Source organism: Danio aesculapii, chromosome 11, assembly GCF_903798145.1.
Source record: "Danio aesculapii chromosome 11, fDanAes4.1, whole genome shotgun sequence".
Classification (NCBI taxonomy): Eukaryota; Metazoa; Chordata; class Actinopteri; order Cypriniformes; family Danionidae; genus Danio; species Danio aesculapii.
Window position 1 is genome coordinate 29,978,443 of NC_079445.1, and position 20,929 is coordinate 29,999,371.

At 38.5% G+C, this 20,929-nt stretch overlaps 1 protein-coding gene across 1 annotated transcript in view; it reads right to left on the reverse strand.

The window, feature by feature from the left end:
- Positions 1-3,829: 3,829 nt before the first annotated feature.
- chd5 (chromodomain helicase DNA binding protein 5) overlaps positions 3,830-20,929 on the reverse strand; it is a 114,350-nt gene continuing 97,250 nt past the window's right edge. Inside the window, 11 exon segments of the mRNA XM_056467849.1 lie at positions 3,830-6,494; positions 12,004-12,130; positions 12,236-12,399; positions 15,173-15,368; positions 15,450-15,582; positions 16,917-17,025; positions 17,175-17,327; positions 18,683-18,769; positions 19,263-19,458; positions 19,540-19,619; positions 19,699-19,858. Coding sequence (XP_056323824.1) covers positions 6,367-6,494; positions 12,004-12,130; positions 12,236-12,399; positions 15,173-15,368; positions 15,450-15,582; positions 16,917-17,025; positions 17,175-17,327; positions 18,683-18,769; positions 19,263-19,458; positions 19,540-19,619; positions 19,699-19,858 — 1,533 coding nt within the window. The 3' untranslated portion in view covers positions 3,830-6,366.

The following is a 20,929-nucleotide window of genomic DNA, read 5'->3' on the forward strand; positions in this document are numbered from 1 at the left end:
TCCCAGCCCAGTGGATCACAGTCAGCACAAGCCAACTACCAGTGTACATGCCAGCCAAGCAACCCATTGGTTTCTGATCCTAGTGGTCAGCAGGCAACACAAGCCAGTTACCAGTGTGCATGCCAGCCTAGTGGCCTTTCTGTGTCCCAGCCCAGCAGTCCCCAGTCTCAGACTAGTACCTTGGTTTCAGCACAAGTTAGTTACCCGTCTGTGTCCCAATCCAGTGGATCACCAGCACAAGGCAGTTACCAGTGTTCATGCCAGCCTAGTGGCCCATCTGTGTCTGATCCTAGTAGTCAGACAGCACAAGCCAGCTACCAGTGTGCATGCCAGCCAAGTGGCACGTCTGTACCCCAGCCCAGTGAAATGCAGTCAGTACCAACTGTTTCCCTGCCTGTGCCCCAGCCCAGTAGTTTGCCGTCCCAAACCAGCGACCAGCCTGTGCCACAGCCCAGTTTGCCACCATCACAAACCAGCGAACCGCCTGTGTCCCAGCCCAGTGCCCCGCAATCAGTACAAGCTAGCTATCAGTACATGCCACAGCCCAGTAGTCAGTTTGTCCCACAACCCAGTGGTCTGCAATCATTCCCAGTCCGCTACCAGGCTGTGCCCTTCCCTACTGGTCTGCAGTCAGGACAAGCCAGCTACCAGTCTGCGTCCACAACTAGTGGTTTACTTTCAGCACTAGCTCGTTACCAGTCAGTCCCCCAGTCCAGTAGTCTGCAGTCATCACAATCCAACTACCAGTCTGTCCCACAACCCAGTGGTCCACAGTCAGCACAAGCCTGGTACCAGTCTGTGCCCTCACCAAGTGGTCTGCAGCCATTACAAGCCAGCTACCAGTCTGTCTCCCAACCTAGTGGTCCACAGTCAGGACAAGCCAGCTACCAGTCCTTGTCTTCAACGAGTGGTTTACTCTCAGCACTAGCTCGTTACCAGTCAGTCCCCCAGTCCAGTAGTCTGCAGTCATCACAATCCAACTACCAGTCTGTTCCACAACCTAGTGGTCCACAGTCAGCACAAGCCTGGTATCAGTCTGTGCCCTTACCTGCTGGTCTGCAGTCATCAGCTAGCTACCAGTCTGTCTCCCAACCCAATGGCCCACCATCAGGACAACCCAGCTACCAGTCTGTGTCCACAACTAGTGGCTTACTTGCAGCACTAGCTCGTTACCCATCAGTCCCCCAGTCCAGTAATCTGCAGACCCCACAAACCAGCTACCAGTCTATTGCCCAACCCAGTGGTCCACAGTCAGCACAAGCCTGGTACCAGTCTGTGCCCTCACCCAGTGGTCCACAGATGGCACAAGCTAGCTATCTGACTGTTCCCCAACCTAGTGGTCTGCAATCAACACAAACCTGGTTCCAGTCTGTGCCCTCACCCAGTGGTTCGCAGTCGGCACAAGCAAGCTATCAGTCTGTTCCCAAACCCAGTGGTCCGCAGTCAGCACAAGCCTGGTTCCAGTCTGTGCCCTCACCCAGTGGTTCGCAGTCAGCACAAGCCAGCTATCAGTCTGTTCCCCAGCCCAGTGGTCTGCAGTCAACACTAGCCTGGTTCCAGTCTGTGCCCTCACCCAGTGGTTCGCAGTCAGCACAAGCCAGCTATCAGTCTGTTCCACAACCCAGTGGTCCGCAGTCAGCACCAACCTGGTTTCAGTCTATGTCCCAGCCTAATACTGCACAGTTGGCACAAGCTACATATCAGTATGACTCCCGCATCAGTGACCAGCAGTCAGCACAAGGTCAATCAGAAGCCTCAACCTATGAGTCTGTTTTCCAGCCTGGCTTTCAGGATCCATCACGACTTCAGTTCCAGACTACTCAGAAGCGTGTTCCTTATAGCATGTCTAGATTGTTGCAACAGGTGAAGTCATAACTGCATTGCTGCTGAGATTTTTGTTTTGGTGTTTTAATAAACAATCTCAAAAAAAAAAAATACTTGTTGCTTGTGTTTTTTTTTTTTTTGTTTGTTTTTTTTTTGTTTGTTTTTTTCCCAATTGCCTTTATGCCTCAAGTTCCTGTTTGGTTTAAGGTACACTAAGTGCCATTTTTACAAACTGTGTTTTTTGACATCCCCAGAATGTTTTTCTGCTCAAACCCTTTGGATATATTTCACCCTGTTGAAAACACTTTCTTGGGGTTCAAAGGAAGAAACTTGCAGTGTGGTGTTGGGATGTTTCAAGAATGCTCTGCATCAAATGTCAGTTGTAAATTAAATGTTGTGCTGCTTTTGTATGTCTATTTGTGGTCAAAAGCAGGTTAGGTTTACCAGCTTGTGCAACAACCTAATGGCCAGCAGTGAGCTGCTTTGCTGCTGTTCAGTATCTGTTGTTACTGTACTTTTGTTTACAACTCTAGAATCCATTTGATCCTTATTGTTGGAGAGCTAAACTTGTAAGCCAGAGGTTGTATGTTTTGGTTCCCAGACTCAGTGGGTGTGATTGAACGAAGTAAGCACACTTAAGTCTCAAGTGCCCTTGAGCAAATCTCCGGTTGCTCCCTGCATACCACAACAAAAGTTTAAATTTAACTCCAAATAGGACCAATTTATACCCCATTTCAAAAGTAAAACATACCCCAATAGGTAATGTAATTTACACAACGTGAAATGGGGGGGGCAGTGTTTCAATGTGATGATTGTGACTGCTGGGGTCAGTTCTGCATGGATTACTCAATTAGCTGGCTTTGGTGATTGATTTGATACAATCCAGGATCATTTCATTCTCAAACTCATCCATGAATTGTTGTCAGCAACAGTTCTGGTAGGTCAAGACTTCTCAGGCGTAGGCTTATTTCATATAAACAGGATTAGATCTAGTCTTTTCAAGCAAAGGTAATAGTGAATGTACCAAATGCTGATATTTTCTTGCAGTAGTAGTTATATACACCTGGGAAAATTGCTAAAAATAAAAGTAAAAAATATATAGTTAAAGTTTAAAGTTGGGAAAAAAAAAAATATATATATATAAAACACACAATCTGCACTTATGCATCTGTCATGGAGTGGTTCTCCCCAAGGGGTTCAAAGAGAACATTTATTAATATAGACTTTTTAGATACAAACGCATACCATTTTAAGGTACCGACCCAGCTTTAGTACAATTTGTGTATAATGAGTTATGCACAATGTTCAACTGGTTTTCTTTTAAGGAATAATAATTTATACAGTTAATGCACATGTTTTGATGCCTAATATGCCGGTGATTTGATGCTTTGCAAAAGGTGCAAACACCTTTACACATATTAAACTGCTTTTCAGATGCAAAATTTATTTAAACAGCCAGTTATTCCTTGCACCAATTAAGAAGCTTAAATAGGCCTAGGCTACTTTAATTAAGAAAAAAAGGGCTGGACAAAATCTGCTATATCTGGCAACGTTCATTTATTCATTTTGTTTTCGGCCTAGTCACTTTATTAAACTGGGGTTGCCACAGTGAAATGAACCGCCAACTTATCCAGCATATATTTTCTGCAGTGGATGCACTTCCAGCTGCAACCCATCACTGGGAAAATATCTGGCAACAGTCCAAACAGAAATGGTGAGGAGGAGGTGTCTGTTAGGTTGTAATCGGTTGTAATAACTCTTCTGAAACCCTTTCCTGATCTTTCTGAACAAAATGCCTACTTTACTACAGCCAATCAGCTCACAGTAGAAAAAACAAGCCACGCCCATCGAATATTTACTCATTTAATATTACATTTCTCTGAGACAACGTCGCAATATGAAAAAAAAAACAGTCGCAGCTTTCAGTTCATGCGCACATTAAACCATTATTCCACAACAATCGAATTGGAGGCAAACAATGAAATAATGAAACGTACCCTAATACTTATTGGAGGGGATTTATTAAAACACATAAAACGAATACACTGAGTACAAAGTGAGTTGATGGTAGTTCACTTATGTTTTCCATATTCTTATCTCTGCAAAATAGCAATACTTGTTTTGCTCGTAGATGTTTTGAAACCAGGATAAAGATCTCTCTGGTCCAAAGTAGTCTGAAGACAAATCACATGCTGTGCGTTCATGGCAACAAAGTTGTCTTGACCAGAGTCTTTTGGTAGCTTTTGAAGCCTAGTTTGTACTTGAATGAAAAGACTTCTAATATTAGACTGAAGCTTTTTTTAAATACGTCATACATTCATTTTGGCTTCAGTTTGATTGCATTTAAATGGAGCGCAATGGCAATATCAACACGGATTAAAAAGTACAAATGAAAATGGCGTAAACTCATCACACAGGATAAAAACAAAACTTCATTTCACAACACATTTTATGCTGCTGGCTCTCTCTCGTGGGTACAAGTTCCCTCGACTCTCAAGGCTGTCTTTGCGTTTCATTGAAATCATTTGAGGTTTCTGTAGCGTGAGTGTGCGTGTGAACATTTAACTGCATTTTTTTCCACATTCATAGTTTACACAAAAATCATCCTCATCGTCTTGAACCCCCAAGTTAAAACTACTGCAAAAGAAGCTATGATCATGTTTACGGTCAGCCATGACACTTCAGTGTCATTTAAACTGACGCCGAGATGCAGAAAACAAACAAAACTCTTCATCTACATTATTAGCATGACTAATACCACACACTGAAACTGAGTATACAAGTTATTAAAAGAGGTTTCCACTGCGTTTGAAATGGCCGTCTTTATGGTCATGTCCGATCTCCATATAAAGTGCGTTGCTTAAAAACACAGTAACACAAGGCAAATCATTTCAAATTGAAACAAACAATCCATCTCCACACCACTTATGGCACCAGAACAATCATGTCAATACTATCTATAAGCTCGGCTTAGTAAGCCGACACACTGTAGGGTCCAAGTTTCAGCAATTCACAAAATGTCAAGTAAAATGCATCTATAGAAGGATATGATGATGATGATTATAATAGTAATACAAAATTAAGTTTACAAATTTAAACTGATTGGAGCTAATCCAGGAACATGGAACAGGGTGGAAATGATGGACAGATATCCCTGTTGAGCTTTCGCTCTGTTCCAGAAATTAAAAAGCCTCATTTCTAGAAATATTCCAGGCATGCTGTTGATTGATTAACTGACAGAATGCACTTTCAGCCGGTCCCTCACTTTGTAAAAGCAAACAAAACAATTTATATGCTACCAAATAATTTTTGTGGACGGAGTGTGTAAAAAATTGTGATAATATACACTTTAACGTTTATTTTTTTCTGTATACACTTGCAAAATGAATTGCAATAAAAGCATTATTGTTTTACAAACTGAGGGACAATATTTTTTTGCATTCAACAGCACAATAATAAAGTTCACACTGCATTAAAATAAAATATATACCTTTCAAATTGTGGGTCACAATTTCTCCCAATCTTAATTTGATCAGCTCTCAGTTCATGAAAACATTCCAATTGCCATCGATATATATGACCACTCAAAAGTGCTATATTTATATATATGCACTGAGTAGTGAGTATTTATTAGACATGCAGGTCATGTGATCTCAGCCCAGCTTCTTCTAAAATGAACTTTTAATAGGCTACTAATACTTTGATTGTACTGGATTTTTTTTATGCAGGACACTGAAGGCAAAGGACAATTTTGAGATTTGAGGACATTTTTCAATTAATTTTTTATACTACAAAACTTGATTCTGAATGGCATTTTAACACTGTGGAATTTCTAAGTAAATGTGCCATAAATTTACTGAGGGAAAACTTTTTAATAATTAAGATTATTTCATCACTGGGAGCCCCTTTAGCTTTCATCAACGCTCTTTTCCTTTTCTAGTAATGTAAACTGGAAAAACAATCTAGAACAGTTCTGAAAGCAAACGTTGGTGGCGACAATGCAAAATCATCTGAGGTTTTCCAGAGAATATGTCAGTCATTGCACTATTCTGTGTTTAGATGCACTACACAGCAATAACCTGCAGGGGCAGCAACAGCACATCATTCATGAGCAGAGCCAGGAGCAAAAGCAGAGGTCCTTCAGCTGGCCGGAAACCACTAGCACCTCCAGACGGCTCAGCGTTAGCAGAGTTCCAAATGTCCCTCATGGCCACTAAGAAACAGAAGCCATGATGTAAAAAATAATAATAACAATAATAAAAAAAACAAAGCTCAGAGGACTGTCAGAACAATGATGCCCTCTTTCAGTAGCGTCCTCAGCCTCTCCCTAATCGATCAATACTTTTGTATCGCTGATTTTTTATTATTTTTTTAAAGAATGAACGAAACTTAAATCTACTGAATAAAACTTACAGGCGCGTACAAGTACAGAATCTGAAAGACAAAAGTGCAACTGATAAGGTTTGCTGTTTATTATTCCTTCCTCCAGCATTCTGTTTGTAGGTTTTATACTGTACATTAACAGGACGGAGCGTCCACAGGCTAGTCCTCGATGCATATAACATCACTGGGTTTGCCTGATTTTAAATCAGGGGTTACCACATCTCGCAGGACGTCACTCGACTTCTTCTCCAGGAGGCTGGTAGGGGCAGGAGGCCCATTTGAGGAAACTAAGAAGAAGAAAAGTAAAAAAAAAAAGAAGAAATTATACTTCATAGTCATTTTTAAACATCAAAACAAAAAGTGTAATACAGCTTGAGTGTAATACTCCTGTTTTTTTTTTCTAAGCAAAAAATATCTATCATATTTTTTTACCATCATTTACAGAAGACACAAACTAAAATGTCATTCAGTGTAATTGTTTGTATACAGCAGGGGTGTCAGACACAGTTCCTGTAGGGCCGCAGCCCTGCACAGTTTAGTTCCAATCCTGTTTCAATACACTCAAGCTGCGGTCACACTGCCCTTTTCTCCACATAGACCCCATAGACCATTCATGTGCACGCGAATGTGTCAGACCAGAAACCTAAGCACCTGTGAAAGGTTTCGCACGCGCTGCATTGCATGTTCAAGCTTGGTGAATTCTGACCTGCGAAATCGCATCACTTGACTGCATGAGACCAATCGAGGATCAAAATATGACCTCTCTGGACAGAAATTTAAAATATGGACCAATCGCTCGCTTTCTTAATGTCTAATCATCTAGTTTAATCCCGCCCCTTTTCGCAGCGCCGTATGACAGAATTCCGCAAGCTCAAACTCTAGTGTGATTGTGGCACCAGGAGGCTTAAAATAAGACTGAAGGGCTGTTTCTCAATTCCAAGAACACAGAGAACAAACGCGTTCTCGCAGAGACCGGTCTTGCCAGGTCACCGTTGAAGACTGAACTTGGGATAACGCGAGGACAGAGAATGCGTCCTGTGAGAAAGGAGATGCTGCATTCTTCTTGATGGTCACATGACCTTCACATGTTTTTAACGGAAAATTATTTAAACATTACAGCATTCATACAATGATTTATTGTTTTTTTTCCTTTTCAATGTATTTATCATTCACAAAACACTTTGCACAATAAAAATTAAACAGATTTTAATGCAAAATTCAGCAAATAAACACCCTTAATGTGTTTGTCTTTATTAAGATTTTCATGGTAATGTTTATTTTCACTGTCTCGTTTAGAGAAACTCCTGAGACAAATAAGTTTTATCTCTGAACTTTAATAATAGGCAGGTATAAAATGCTGCGCTCCCCACCTCTTTTATTCAGTCGCAATGACTTTTGGGACTTCTTGAGTGAGTTCGGAGCTCAAGTCTGCATCGGTGCATCCTTGATGCATGCCACAGCCATATCACCCTGCAGCCCAAGACCGGTTACTCAATAGCCGCGTTTCCACTATCGCGCCTAAAGCGAGCGAGCCAGGGCAAGCCAAGGCCAGTCGCGTTTCCATTATCACTTCCGGGGCGTAATCGGGCCAAAGCGGGGCTTCCTTGGGGCCAGCATCCGGCCTTTTTCGGCCCGCCGAATACCTTGGGCCAAGGAGGGCCAACTGGGGCTTCGGGGCAGGGTTACGTACAAAGGCGGAGTTTTCCTGTCAGGTAAAGAGGAGACAAGATGCTTTCTTCCCTTACATTTGTTTTGCTATCGCGCTTGATCAACTCACTAAGAAGAAGAAAAAATGGATAGCAGCCAAAATCTGTGTTCGAAGTAAATGCCGCCGAACTCGAATGTCCTTATCCATGGATCGCTGTCTGGCCTTACACCAACAGACCGCAAACAGTAAAAAAGCAATCGCTTCGGTGTTCTCCATCTTCCAGCTCTCGTAGTGATGCCAAGTTGTGTTTGTGGTTATAATTTGAGTTTTTTGTTCCCGCTGAAGTGGGCGGGTTGTGTGACGTTTGATTCGGGGGACGTTCTGGGGCGGTGTTTGCGTGACGCGCTGCGAGCAACTAGCCCGACAGTGGAAACGCGACATGATTTCGGCCTCATTTCTCAACCTCCCGGGCTATTGGCCCGGCCTGGCCAAAAAAGCCCTGGCTCGCACTGGCCCGATAGTGGAAAAGCGGCTAATCAAGCTAAGCAGGGCTGAGCCTGGTCAGTACCTGGATGGGAGACCACATGGGAAAACTAGGTTGCTGTTGGAAGTGGTGTTAGAAAGGCCAGCAGAGGGCGCTCAACCTGTGGTCTGTGTGAGTCATAATGCCCCAGTAAATGTGAAGGGGACACTACACTTTCAGTGGGTGCTGTCTTTCTGATAAGACATTAAACCCAGGTCCTGACCAAGGTTATTAAAAATCACATGGCACTTCTTATAAAAGAGTAGAGGTGTAACCCTGGTCAAATTCCTTCCACGGGCCCTTACAATCATGGCCTCCCAATCACCCCCATCCACCAATCTGGCTCTGTCTCTTCACTCCACCAATAGTTAGTGTGTGGTGAGCACACTGATCCTGTTGCTGCACGCTGCCTGCAGTGGATGCTGCACACTGGTGGTGGTGTGGAGAGACCCCCCCTCATGATTGAGAAGCGCTTTGGGTGTATGGCCATACACAATAAATGCGCTATATAAATACACATTACATTACTCGATACCAAGAACACATCCGGGAACTTTCACGCGTTCTTGTGGTCTTGAGTTTTGGAACTGAACTGTGGTGGCTGATGATGACGTTACACGAGAACACGAGGACGCAAGATCACTGAAGAATGCATATTGAGAAACACTCAAGGACTCAATTAGTTTGATCAGGTGTGTTTAATCAATGTTAAAGCTAAACTGTGCAGAGCTGCAGCCCTCCAGGATCTGGATTTGACACCTTTGATATACAGTGTCAAATAATTGTTTCAGATTTATATTTAGAATCAATTATTGACATATAAAAAGATTTTAAAACTTACTTAAAAACTGAAAATTTACATTACATTGTCCTGCAACAACTAGGTTTGAAATATTTGTCAGCATTTTAAACTGTTTTTAATAAGTACAGGTCAGAATAAATATGTTGTTTCATTTCTGCACAAATATAGATTATGCTGAATGATGATGGAGGGTTCTTTTACCCATATTTAAACATTTTAAGTTATCTAAAATAATAAAGTGGACGCTTTATCAGCTATTAATAAAACAGGCTTTCTGCATATAAAATCATTTTTGTATATTTTATATGACGTAGACACCAAATTCAGACATTTCTACTTTTACCAAGTATATATTCATGTTTAATGAGCTTTTAACTCTATATTTTCAGTTCAAATTTGATATTTTTTAATTTAGTATTTTTTTATGTGTGCTTATAACATTCATATTTTTTACAGTTTTTATCAATCGCTTTGGTGTTTTTCTCACAACACTTTATATTTGCACAACAGTAATGTATTTCTCAAAACAATTAGTACAAACTGCAAAACCTAGTTGATAATCTTCAAAAGCGTGTCACTTGTTCAAAATCGAGAGCTCATTCCTCAAAAGCAAGTATTGATGTCAAAGTGTCAGTGTCACCAAGATGAAAAGTCCTGCCACCATTGTTTATGAACAAGATAGTCAAATGGCTTTGTCATGTCTTCATTATGACAGTTTACTCTGTACATTTTGTTCAACGCAAAAAGTCAGATTTTGGTGACACTTCCTGAAAATACAAGACAGCGCTATTTACTATTTGCACAGCCATTTGAAAACTACAGTAAAGTTAGACATCACTGCGTTTAGTGAGGTATCTGAGTACAGTACAAGACACCGAATGTGTATGTTTCACATTTTTACTGCATATGCTGAAACTCTAAGTTATTCACAGCATTGTGTAAAAGAATAAATACACGCTTATTTACAACAAACATAAAGTCCCTTTGGGTAGAGCTGTGCACAACTGTAAACAATATTGTAGTACATATTGGAACTGAGCCTACAACATGCAGAGGTCTGTAAACCATTCATCAAATTGTTTAATTTAGAAGACATTTTCAGGAAAAATTAATTATTTCTTTATTTTTTTTAATAAAATTTGCTTGTCAACTAGTTCAACATTTTTGTATGTAATGACTCATGAAATAAGTTTTGAGAAACTAATTGAGAAACTTTTGTGCAAATGTAAATAGTGTTGTGAGAAATGCACCAAAGTGACTGAGAAAGACTGTAAATATATATACATATCTTTATTTCAGCTGTAGTTTTAGTCATTTTACTTTAAATCTTAACATTTTCACCTATTATTTAAATGCTATTTCCTTTCAGCTTCATTTATAGAATTAACAACAATTTCAATTGTTACATAGTAAATGTTTTAGTTTAAAAAAAAAAAAAAGATGATGGAAAGCATCTCAAATTTCTCAACTACAATGTAATTTCAGGATGCAAAATCCGCCTGTGGTTGGTTGATTTTCATGTTAGTCAGGTCATGTGGTTACTTATTTTCTAAGAGGGTGATTCTTGGACTATATTATAATGTGAAAGGCATAAAGTCTGGCTAAAGGGCACTAGATAAGTTTCAGTACAGCATTTAGGTTGATTAGTGTTGTTGATGAAACATACTGTTACTAACATACTAACATAATGTTAAACATACTAATTATTAATTCATATAGTTTGCCTGTAAAGTTGCTTTGACACAATATGTTTTATATGAAGTTCTTGAGAAATAAAGACTGCTTATGTCAAACTTAAAGAAACAGGTCACCTGAAATTCCATCATCATTTATTTATTCATTCATTCATTTATTCATTTTCCTTCAGCTTATTCCCATATTTATCAGGGGTTGCCACATTGGAATGAACCATCAACTATATTTTACGCAGCGGCTGCCCTTCCAGCATCATTTAGCTACCCATTCAAGAGTTCACACTTAGCTGATGATTGATTATGAAGCTTGTTTGGCATGCTGTCCTGGGAGAGAGCCCTAAGATTATAAGATCCTTGAGCCCAGGGCTCCCTCCCATTTGCAAGGCGAGAGGGGAGTTTGAGCTCAGGTAGGTCTCGAGAACTCCCCTGTTGTAGTAGCTAATGAACAGATAGTGATTGCTTTTAAGAGATAACTACTTACTAGGAGCATGTCTATGGTGCCGATTTGGATTAGTCAATTAACTTAAGTTGCATGTTTTAAGACGGTGTAAGTAAACTGGGGAACCCGGGGAAAACCCACGTAAGCACCGGAAGAACGTGTAAACTTTGCATAGAAGCGTTGGCTGGCTTGATAAGGGCTAGAACCAGTGATGTTTTTGCTGTGAGGCAACAGTGCTAACCACTAGACCACCTTGCCACGTATCTAGGAAAGGAGGAGTAGTAGGGTTGGAAGGGGGGATTCTTCAAAACAAAGATGGCTGTTATATAGAACTTAGGTGTATTTATAGTGGCTTAGGGATCTTCTGATTGGTGTATCATAAATTAGATAATGTGGAAGCAGCCGCAAGCAATCATAAGCACATGCTCCATAGCACCATATTCACCATAGCAAAAAAAGTAGATAAATGCACAAAATCATTCAAAACAATTTGGACCTCATTGACTATTTGTATTGACATTCCTCATTGTATTGACATTCTGCCTGCCGAAAAAAGCCTATTTGTAAAGATATGAGATGAGTAAATGATGATAGAATGTTCTTTTTTTCGGTGAACTGCCCCTTTAACTCGACTGGTGAGTTTTTGATTACTGCATGCTCTCCATGTCAAGACTAATGTAGGCCACTAACCACTGACGTACGGCCCCAGGGGCATCTGGCTATAGTTCACCATGGCGGTGCCTCCAGGTCCACGAAACCCTCCGGCGAAACTGCTATTATACATCTGAGAACAGCCGAAAGAGCCCTGAGGGAAAGGCTGAGGGAAGATGAAACAGAACATTCTTACATGAAGGTTGATCCACATGAGGCCCATCTATTATTCATCATGTATGGACCACACATATTGCAGGAGACGTGTCACCTGCTGAGGAGGCGGCTCATTGCCCCGGCTGGTGAGTCTGCTGAGGATGCCCCGCTCTGACATCTGGAGCCGTGCGGACACCGGTGGCACCCGTGAAAGCATGGAGGGCAAACGCGTCACATCCGCCTTCATATCGCTTAACAACTCCTCCAGCTGATTCAACACTGAAACAACATCAAAATAATCAATTAAAAGAACACTAAACTTTTTGATAACAACATTTTACAAGTCCCCTAGATTTTAACATTTTTAAAATAGGTGTCAAAACAGGTGTCTTTTTTCAAAACTCTACATGCAATTCTCAAAACTGCACACTCAAAATGCAAAATGCCTCACATCTGCTTCAAAATGTAACACTGCATTGGAAATGCCATAAAGACGTGTGAGAATGAAGCATTTGCATCAAATGGCAAACACTTTCATAATAATAAATGTTTGTGTACACCATGTAAACACTGTTGTTATGAATGTAAAGCTCTTTGCTCTTTTATAGACTTATATCTACAATTCAATGCAATGTTCTACAGACAGTAATCTGCTAAGAGTAGGAACAGGTACACTGTAAACATCAATGACAAGAAGAAACATAAAATAATCATTAGGCTAATTATTACTCTTGCATACAGTAGTATACAACAAAACTATAAACATACTCTATGTATGTAAAGCAAAAGTATATTCTCCAGAATACAGTAAATACAGTGTGGGGTCTCGGGGGGAAAAAGTGTCCTTTGTCTGGAGAAGCGTCATGTAGGCATAGGGTTGGCCATCATGCACTTTACAGAGCCAGGCTGAGAATAATTCCTCTATTCTATTCTAGAGGAATTTAGGATTATGAAAAGGTGAACATGCGGAACAGTCTAGTGTCCTGTCACTTTTGACCTAATTATAGGCTCACTATGGCTTTACTATGATTGGTTAGTAAACAGTTAAGAATTTAGTGTTTTCACATGTGAGGAGTGTGTGTGTGACCGGGTGAATAAGTGTAGCATTTTGATTGGTTGTCTTTAGAAACGAAAAAAAGTAGCTTCCTGTTAGAATTTGTTTTAGGTAGAGCGTTGTGTGTATTGTTGTGAAAAAAATTAAACTGAAAACTGAGTTCAAGGCTGAGAAACAGCTTCTGGTTTTGCAGAACAGCTGTGTAGTTTTGCATTTTGGGTGAGAGGTTTGAAAAATTGTGTGACATGAAAAGAATTTGTTTGCGATCTCCGGGTCTGGCAGGAGAACTTTTAGCTTAGATTAGCATAAATCAGTGAATCATATTAGACTGTTAGCATCTCACTCAAAAATGATCAACGAGTGTTGATAGTTTTCCTATTTAAAGCTTGACCCTTCTGTAGACACATCGTGCACTAAGACCAACAGAACTAATATGACTAAGAATTATATTCTCATTCCAAGAATGGAACTGTCATTCTAAAACTGTTAACTCTAGGGGAGTTTAAAATGAGCCTATTTTCAAAAAAAAAAAAAAAAGTGGAGTGTTTATTAAAAAAAACAACTATTCCAAAAATTTAGTAGGTTTTTATACAGTATGTCTGACATGTTAGCATGCATGTTAAAGAGTTCATGAACTAAAAAATCTAAATCTTTTGACAAATTAGAGGTCCTTTGACTATAAAAACTTCCTGTAAGTTTCAGAACTTAAAGGTGCAGTATGTAAATTTGACACTCAGTGGTTGAACTAGGTATTGCAATCCTGGCTAAAAACACACAAGCGCAAGTTGTCAGATTGAAGACCCACAGGAGTCTGACTATCGAGACTAAATGCTGATTTAAGACTAAATTGTGTTCTAAATAAAAGCAATGGCAAACAATAGAAGGAATATTTTCATATTAAAATGAAATTTGAATAGAAATTGGCTAGAGTGGCATTGGGTAGGTTAAAGGGACAAAAACAAAAACAGATGTTCAGGCACGTAACAGACATTTTGAAAGAAGAATATCTGACTTGTTTGTCAGAGAAACAAGAATGCTCACATAGCATGTTTCTTAAATAGCTGCAAACATATGATGGTATTTTTATGATTTAGAAGAGTCAAAAACATAAATACAGCACCTTTACGTTTTATTGTTAGTCTACACACAGCTTATGTTGAAGTCAATTTGCCAAAATGACAGATTGTGAAATGTGCCACTTTATTACAAAATAATGTGGCTAAACTCTGGCTCCACATAAGATCACAGCACACTTCTACATCACTGCATGTTTAGCTCCGCCCACAAACCATGTCCTCATCTACTACATGTCCATCTTTTACTTGTTCAAAATGTATTTTAGATGCTTTCTTCTATTGAAGACAAGAGAATATACTCTGAAAAATCTGACACATATTAAATTCCAGCGTTTTCCATAGATCCATGTTATTTTTCCATATTATGTTCAACTAAAGAAAGAACTCATAAAGGTTTAAACCACGAAATTAATTTTCATTTTTGTCTGAACTTTAAACTGTAGTAGGTAAATCTGATCACAACTATCAAGAAAGAGTGGATGAACTTTATTTTTGATGACTGAAAATTGTCATTACAGGTAATTATTGCTTTGTCAGCTATTACAGATCATTTGACATGTATGCAGAATTTAAGTGTTTGTAACCTAAATCACATCAGTCTATTTATGAAGTATGTAGACTGTCAAACACACATAGAAGAACAACTACAAAACAATTGCAAACTATAAAACTATGCAAAACTGTTAGCCAATCAGATGAGGGAGTGTTTACTTGTGAGTCTCTGCAATACATATGGACAGAACAGAACAGGACTGAAAAAAGCATTATAAGTGGTACACAATAAATCTGCCCATTTAAAACTGGATAAAACATCCATTCTCTTACTGCAGTGTTAGGTTAAACCTTACACCAACCCTAATCTAAAAACCTTTAAATATCTCAAACTTTTATTCCTTATATTTTTTATTATATTTGAAATCACCTTTGTGCAGCACTGCATTGGCTGGCTTGTTACCAGCCAGAGACTCTTTGGAGAGGTGCTGATGGGACTCAGCCAGACACTCCACCTCTGCAAAACGTGTGTTGAGAGCCATGGCAGGATGACTGGGGTCCTGAGTCATGTTCAGGTACGCCGCACGCCGGAGCTGCTCCTCGATGACCAAAGCCTGTTCCAGGAGCTAAATCATGAAGGTAGAACATGTGACTTTAAAAGTCTTTTAATTCACTGAAATAAAACATAGGTACAGGAAAACTTATACCTTAAAGCGTCTGGCAAGAAACTTGTTCTTCATTTCTAAGTAGTTCCCTTTGTGTATTTCAGTCTTGAAAGGCTCATTGAGGATGGCATAACGCGGGTCATTCTGAATGTCCTGCCAGCGGGCATAACCATGTCTGAGAGCACCAGGTTAAGGATTTGCCTCATATATTGACACAGTTTTAGATAAAATGATAATAAAGTACACAACAACTGAAATGGTTGAGATTTATTTTGTATTGGAAAATAACACACAAAACAACAATATTGGGTCAAGCAACACTTGGTTTTTAAAATAAATTCAGTATTTATAGTTTGATAGTGTATATGCGTTGAGACCATGGTCCCATCTATAGTACTGTTCTTATACAGTTGATATTTAGCCACACTATGTTGATGTTTCGTAATCGTAACATCTAATTTTTACGAGGTGGGTCGTTAGCCCAATGCTCAACTCCCAACCTGGAAGAGCAGCTTACCCAATTCACCTAATGCATGTCTTTGGACTTGTGGGGGAAAACCGGAGGAAACCCATGCGAACACGGGGAGAACATGCAAACTCCACACAGAAATGCCACCTGACTCAGCCGGGGCTCGAATCAGCAACCTTCTTGCTGTGAGGCAACAGTGCTACCCACTGCGCCATAGTGGCACCCATAACTATATACTAAATAACAAATACTATTTTGCTATTTTATAACAATAAACAAAACAATAAATATATTTCTCAAACTTCAAATCAGCAGAACCAGCAGAATGCTGACACTAAAGACTGTAAATAATAATTACAAAATTAATTTGAATTAATTACATTTTATTTCATCATATCTATTTACATAGAAAAAAGATATTATTATTATTATTATTATTATTATTATTATTATTATTATTATTATTATTATTATTATTATTATTATTGATTTTTTGAAGTATTAACAACATGTATGTACTGAAGCCAAATCTGGAGCTAATCTAACAAAATAACTTACGATAACGGTCCAAAAACGAGTACACAAATTTATGTTATAGAAAAATATTAAATACAAATTTAAAAAAGAGGAAAAACCAAGAGAAGCATAAAATAGAATTTAATAGAAATAGAATTTAGTTGAAATTTAGTAGGTTGTCATTTTTTTGCAATATTTTGCTTGAATTTAATTGTATTATCTTTCTATTTCTAAATATGTTTGGTGACTAAAATATTACTTTAATAAATATATCTGTTTAATAAATCTGTTTTGTTTAAATGCACCAAAATACATTGCCTATATTCACTGAGAAATGGATCAAAATATTCATTTTCAAAATGGGGTGAACTCAATTATGCTGAGCACTGTATATAATGATACTGACAAAAAGAAAAAGCAAAAGAAACAACAAAAACAAAAATGAAGATAATATAAGATAACAAACATGATTAAAGCAATATTAAGACAGCTCAAAAGTGCTATGGAAAGAAGAATTAGGATACGTTACGATGCCAGCCAGCAGCCAGTAGTCATGGCGACGATGCCAGATGTCGTATATTTTGCCAGATGACACAGCTGCGCGTTCTTCATTCTGCCATAGTGTGTGCAACTCTGAACACACATAAACACTCATGCACATCCATGCATTCTTCTTTATTTCTGCTAAAAAATCACTCCTAAAGATCCTAAATCTGTGATACAATACTAGCCCATGTGTTTATTTGCCTGTCAACAACGGCATCAAGAAGACTGCTACTCACCTGTGAATCCTCCATCTGCGATGTTGAACATGAAACGAGTTTTGATACTGCTCTTGTCATCTCTGTGGCCCTCATCCGTGTCGTCCCTCGAATCTTTCTCTCCATTCACTTGGTTTTCAGGAGGGTCTTCAGATTTGACATCATCAGGAATGGCTACAGGAATTGTATTGTTTGAAAGAAAGCAGATTTAATTTAATTTAATTTAATTTAATTTAATTTAATTTAATTTAATTTAATTTAATTTAATTTAATTTAATTTAATTTAATTTAATTTAATTTAATTTAATTTAATTTAATTTAATTTAATTTAATTTAATATTTATTATTATATATTATGCATTATTATATATTATGTACATTATTATTATTATTATTAAGTTTTGATCTGTTTTTATACTTCATATTTTTTTGTATTTAATTTTTAATACTACAAAAACACAAAAGAAAATCACATTACATGTTTTTTTATCTGTGCACAATTTTTGGTCATAGGGTTTTGTAAATGTTTTATTGTAATATTTCATAAGATGTAATATTTATTTTGACCTCCTAAGGTATACAATGAATTTTCTGCAGGTTAAGTGCTTTCTTTTAGTGACCATTTTTTGTACCATTGCATGCACCCTCAAAATGCATTTTTAAAAATGCCAATCTGTATATAAAATGGATTGAGGGATTTTGCAGTTTTCAACAAGTAAAATGTAAGACTTTTTAAGACCCTTTTAAGACCATTTTGGATGAAATTTTAGACTTGTACATGGCTAAACACAAATGATTTTTCTAATGGCCTGGTTGTGGTTGCTTTTTTAATGTTATTTGATATGTTTTTTTTTTTTTTTTGCCAAATATTTTAATTTGTTAAAACAAGAAAACTATAGTTGTATATATTTTTTTCAACATAATATTTCTACTTTTTTTAATGACAAGTTTGACATTGTTAAAAGTATATTTATTATAGACACAATTACATGAATGATCAAAAATATATATTTGTTGGCTTTTTGTCCGAATGGATTGATTATAACTGCTATTCCACCTAATGCGCTTCTGTTAGAAAACCTTGCCTATTTCAAGCCTATTTATAAATATTATGTCCGCTTCCCCTTACTTCTGTACATAGTTTTTGTATAACTGGAGGATCATGCAAAGGGATATATTGCTCTGTTAATATCAGAAGGAATTGTGCATTTGTTTTTAGGTTTCTTTGCATAATTTGCTATAAAAATTGCTGTTGTGAATTGTATCTCTTTGCAATAAAAGAAACATATTGTTGGTGATTGAATGGATGTTGGACTAATTGGGTAGCTTTACTTGGACAGAGAAAAATTAAGACCTGTTTAAAATGTTTTAAGACTTACAAAACAATATTTCAGTGAATTTGAGACTTTTTAAGGCCTAAAATTTTGCTTTTGAAATGTAAGACATTTTAAGACTTTTTAAGACCCCGCGGACACCCTGGGATTTGAAAAATCTTTTATTATGTTTACTGAAGTATCATAAACACTGACCTGGTTTTTGTTCCTTATCCTCTGATTTTGGAGGGCTGGATTTACTTTCCCCTCTTTCTGGAGAAGTCTCTTTCCCTTTACCACAGTCTAGAAGAAAAGCGATCATTTGAAACTTTCATTATAGGGAATAATACTTTAAAGAAGCATTATTAATTGGTGTTGACTCCTGAGATGGGGTGACACAGTGGCTCAGTGGTTAGCACTGTCGCCTCACAGCAAGAAGGTCTCTAAGTCCCGGCTGGGGCTGTATGTACCCGTATTAGCATGGGTTTCCTCCAGGTGCTCTGGTTTCCCCCACAGTACAAAGACATGCACTATGGGTGAATTGAATAAACTAAATTGACTGTAGTGTATGAGTGTGTCTGGGTGTTTCCCATTACTGGGTTGCAGCTGGAAAGGCATCAGCTGTGTAAAAAGAGTTAAGTAAGCAGTTCATTCCACTGTAGTGACCCCTGATGAATAAAGGGACTAAGCAGAAGAAACATTAATGAATGAATGACCCTGATACGGAAGGGAATAATCTAAAGAAAAAGTGATTGAGTGAGTGAGAATCATTACTGGCATAATGAAAAACCCACACCTGAAGGTGTCTGATTGGCTGGCTGCTCGCATTGCTTAGTAGGCGGCGGTGCTTGATTGGCTGATGGCTCTGTTTGGACAGGAGGGGTGTCACTCTTTTCGCTCTCCTCTAATCGTTTCTCTTCTGGACTGCCATTTTTTGGCTCTTCTCCCTCATTGGTCTTTTCTGGAGCAGGAGTGGGTTCTGGAACAACTGGCTGTTACAAAAAGAGAGATCGTTTAGTAAAGACAAAAGACGGAAAGACACAGAAGGTATTTCTTGATGACTTTAGGATGACCTCGGGGTCCAGTGGTTTGGTGTTCTCTGGTTCTGCAATCTCCTTGTCTTCTTGAGAACCGGACACTGACTCTGTCTTATCTGTAAGTACAATACTACTGTGTAGTTAACCATAAATAACCAGCATTTTATGATGAAGTAACAACACATTCAGTCTTACCTGAAGGTACTGGTGTACTGGGTTGAGTTGGAACTGGACTGGCAGGAACAGGGGTGTTTGGGTCCGACGAGACACTTTCTGTTAACTTTTTCAGCTCTAATCCCACAGGAATCCGATCTGGTGTACTAAACTTCCCATTCACATGTTCAAACTCCTGAACCTACATACACAACACAAACAAGAGGAATTTCAGCAGAAACCCTTTTTTATTTGATCATTTATTACTATTTTGTTATATTTAAAAACCATTTAGATTCATTTCAAGGAATGATTATTGTGGATACATATTTATTATTTAATGTCAGAAAACTATTATATTACAGTACATTTAAACTCAACTTTTAATCCTGTAATCTTAAACTAAATTTATAATCTCTTTTTATTTTACTTTGTCTTATGTACAGCACTTTGGTCAGTCTTGTGACTGTTTTTAAATGTGCTCTATAAATAAATGAACTTGAACTTGAACTAAAGGGCCATGAACCCCCCGTCTCAGCACACACTTCTAGTTTAAAAAAAGTCAAGAAAGTGGGTGAGTCCAGCTTTGTTTAGGTAAGAGTGTTGAGTGACGAAAGAGGGAAGGGTTTACATGAAAAAGGGAGTTTCATTACCTGTACGCGCTGATTGTCACAGAGGCAGCACAAATACAGACGCAGGGGAGATAGACAGTGACTATGTTTACATGACAGTAATCTAATTATTTGCTCTAATCTGAATAAGAAAAGGGCGACGCAGTGGCGCAGTAGGTAGTGCTGTTGCCTCACAGCAAGAAGGTCACTGGTTAGAGCCTCGGCTGGGTCAGTTGGCGTTTCTGTGTGGAGTTTGCCTGTTCTCCCTGCGTTTATACAAATGAAGCATGAGCACACATTGCTTTGCATCTTATAAACACAACCAAGCCCTTAAAATACACTCTGGACCACCCCTTTAATAATGCATGCTACTAACCAGAAATGGGCGGCACAGTGGCTCAGTGGTTAGCACTGTCACCTCACAGCAAGAAGACCACTGGTTCGAGCCTCGGCTGGGCCAGTTGGCATTTCTGTGTGGAGTTTGCATGTTCTCCCTGCGTTCGCATGGGTTCAGTCCAAAGACATGCGGAATAGGTGAATTGGGAAACCTAAATTGCCCGTAGTGTATAAGTGTGAGTGAGTGTGTATGGATGTTTCCCAGAGATGGGAGTTACATTTTGAATGTTGCTTTCATGATCCCATTTTACATTTTATAGCACATA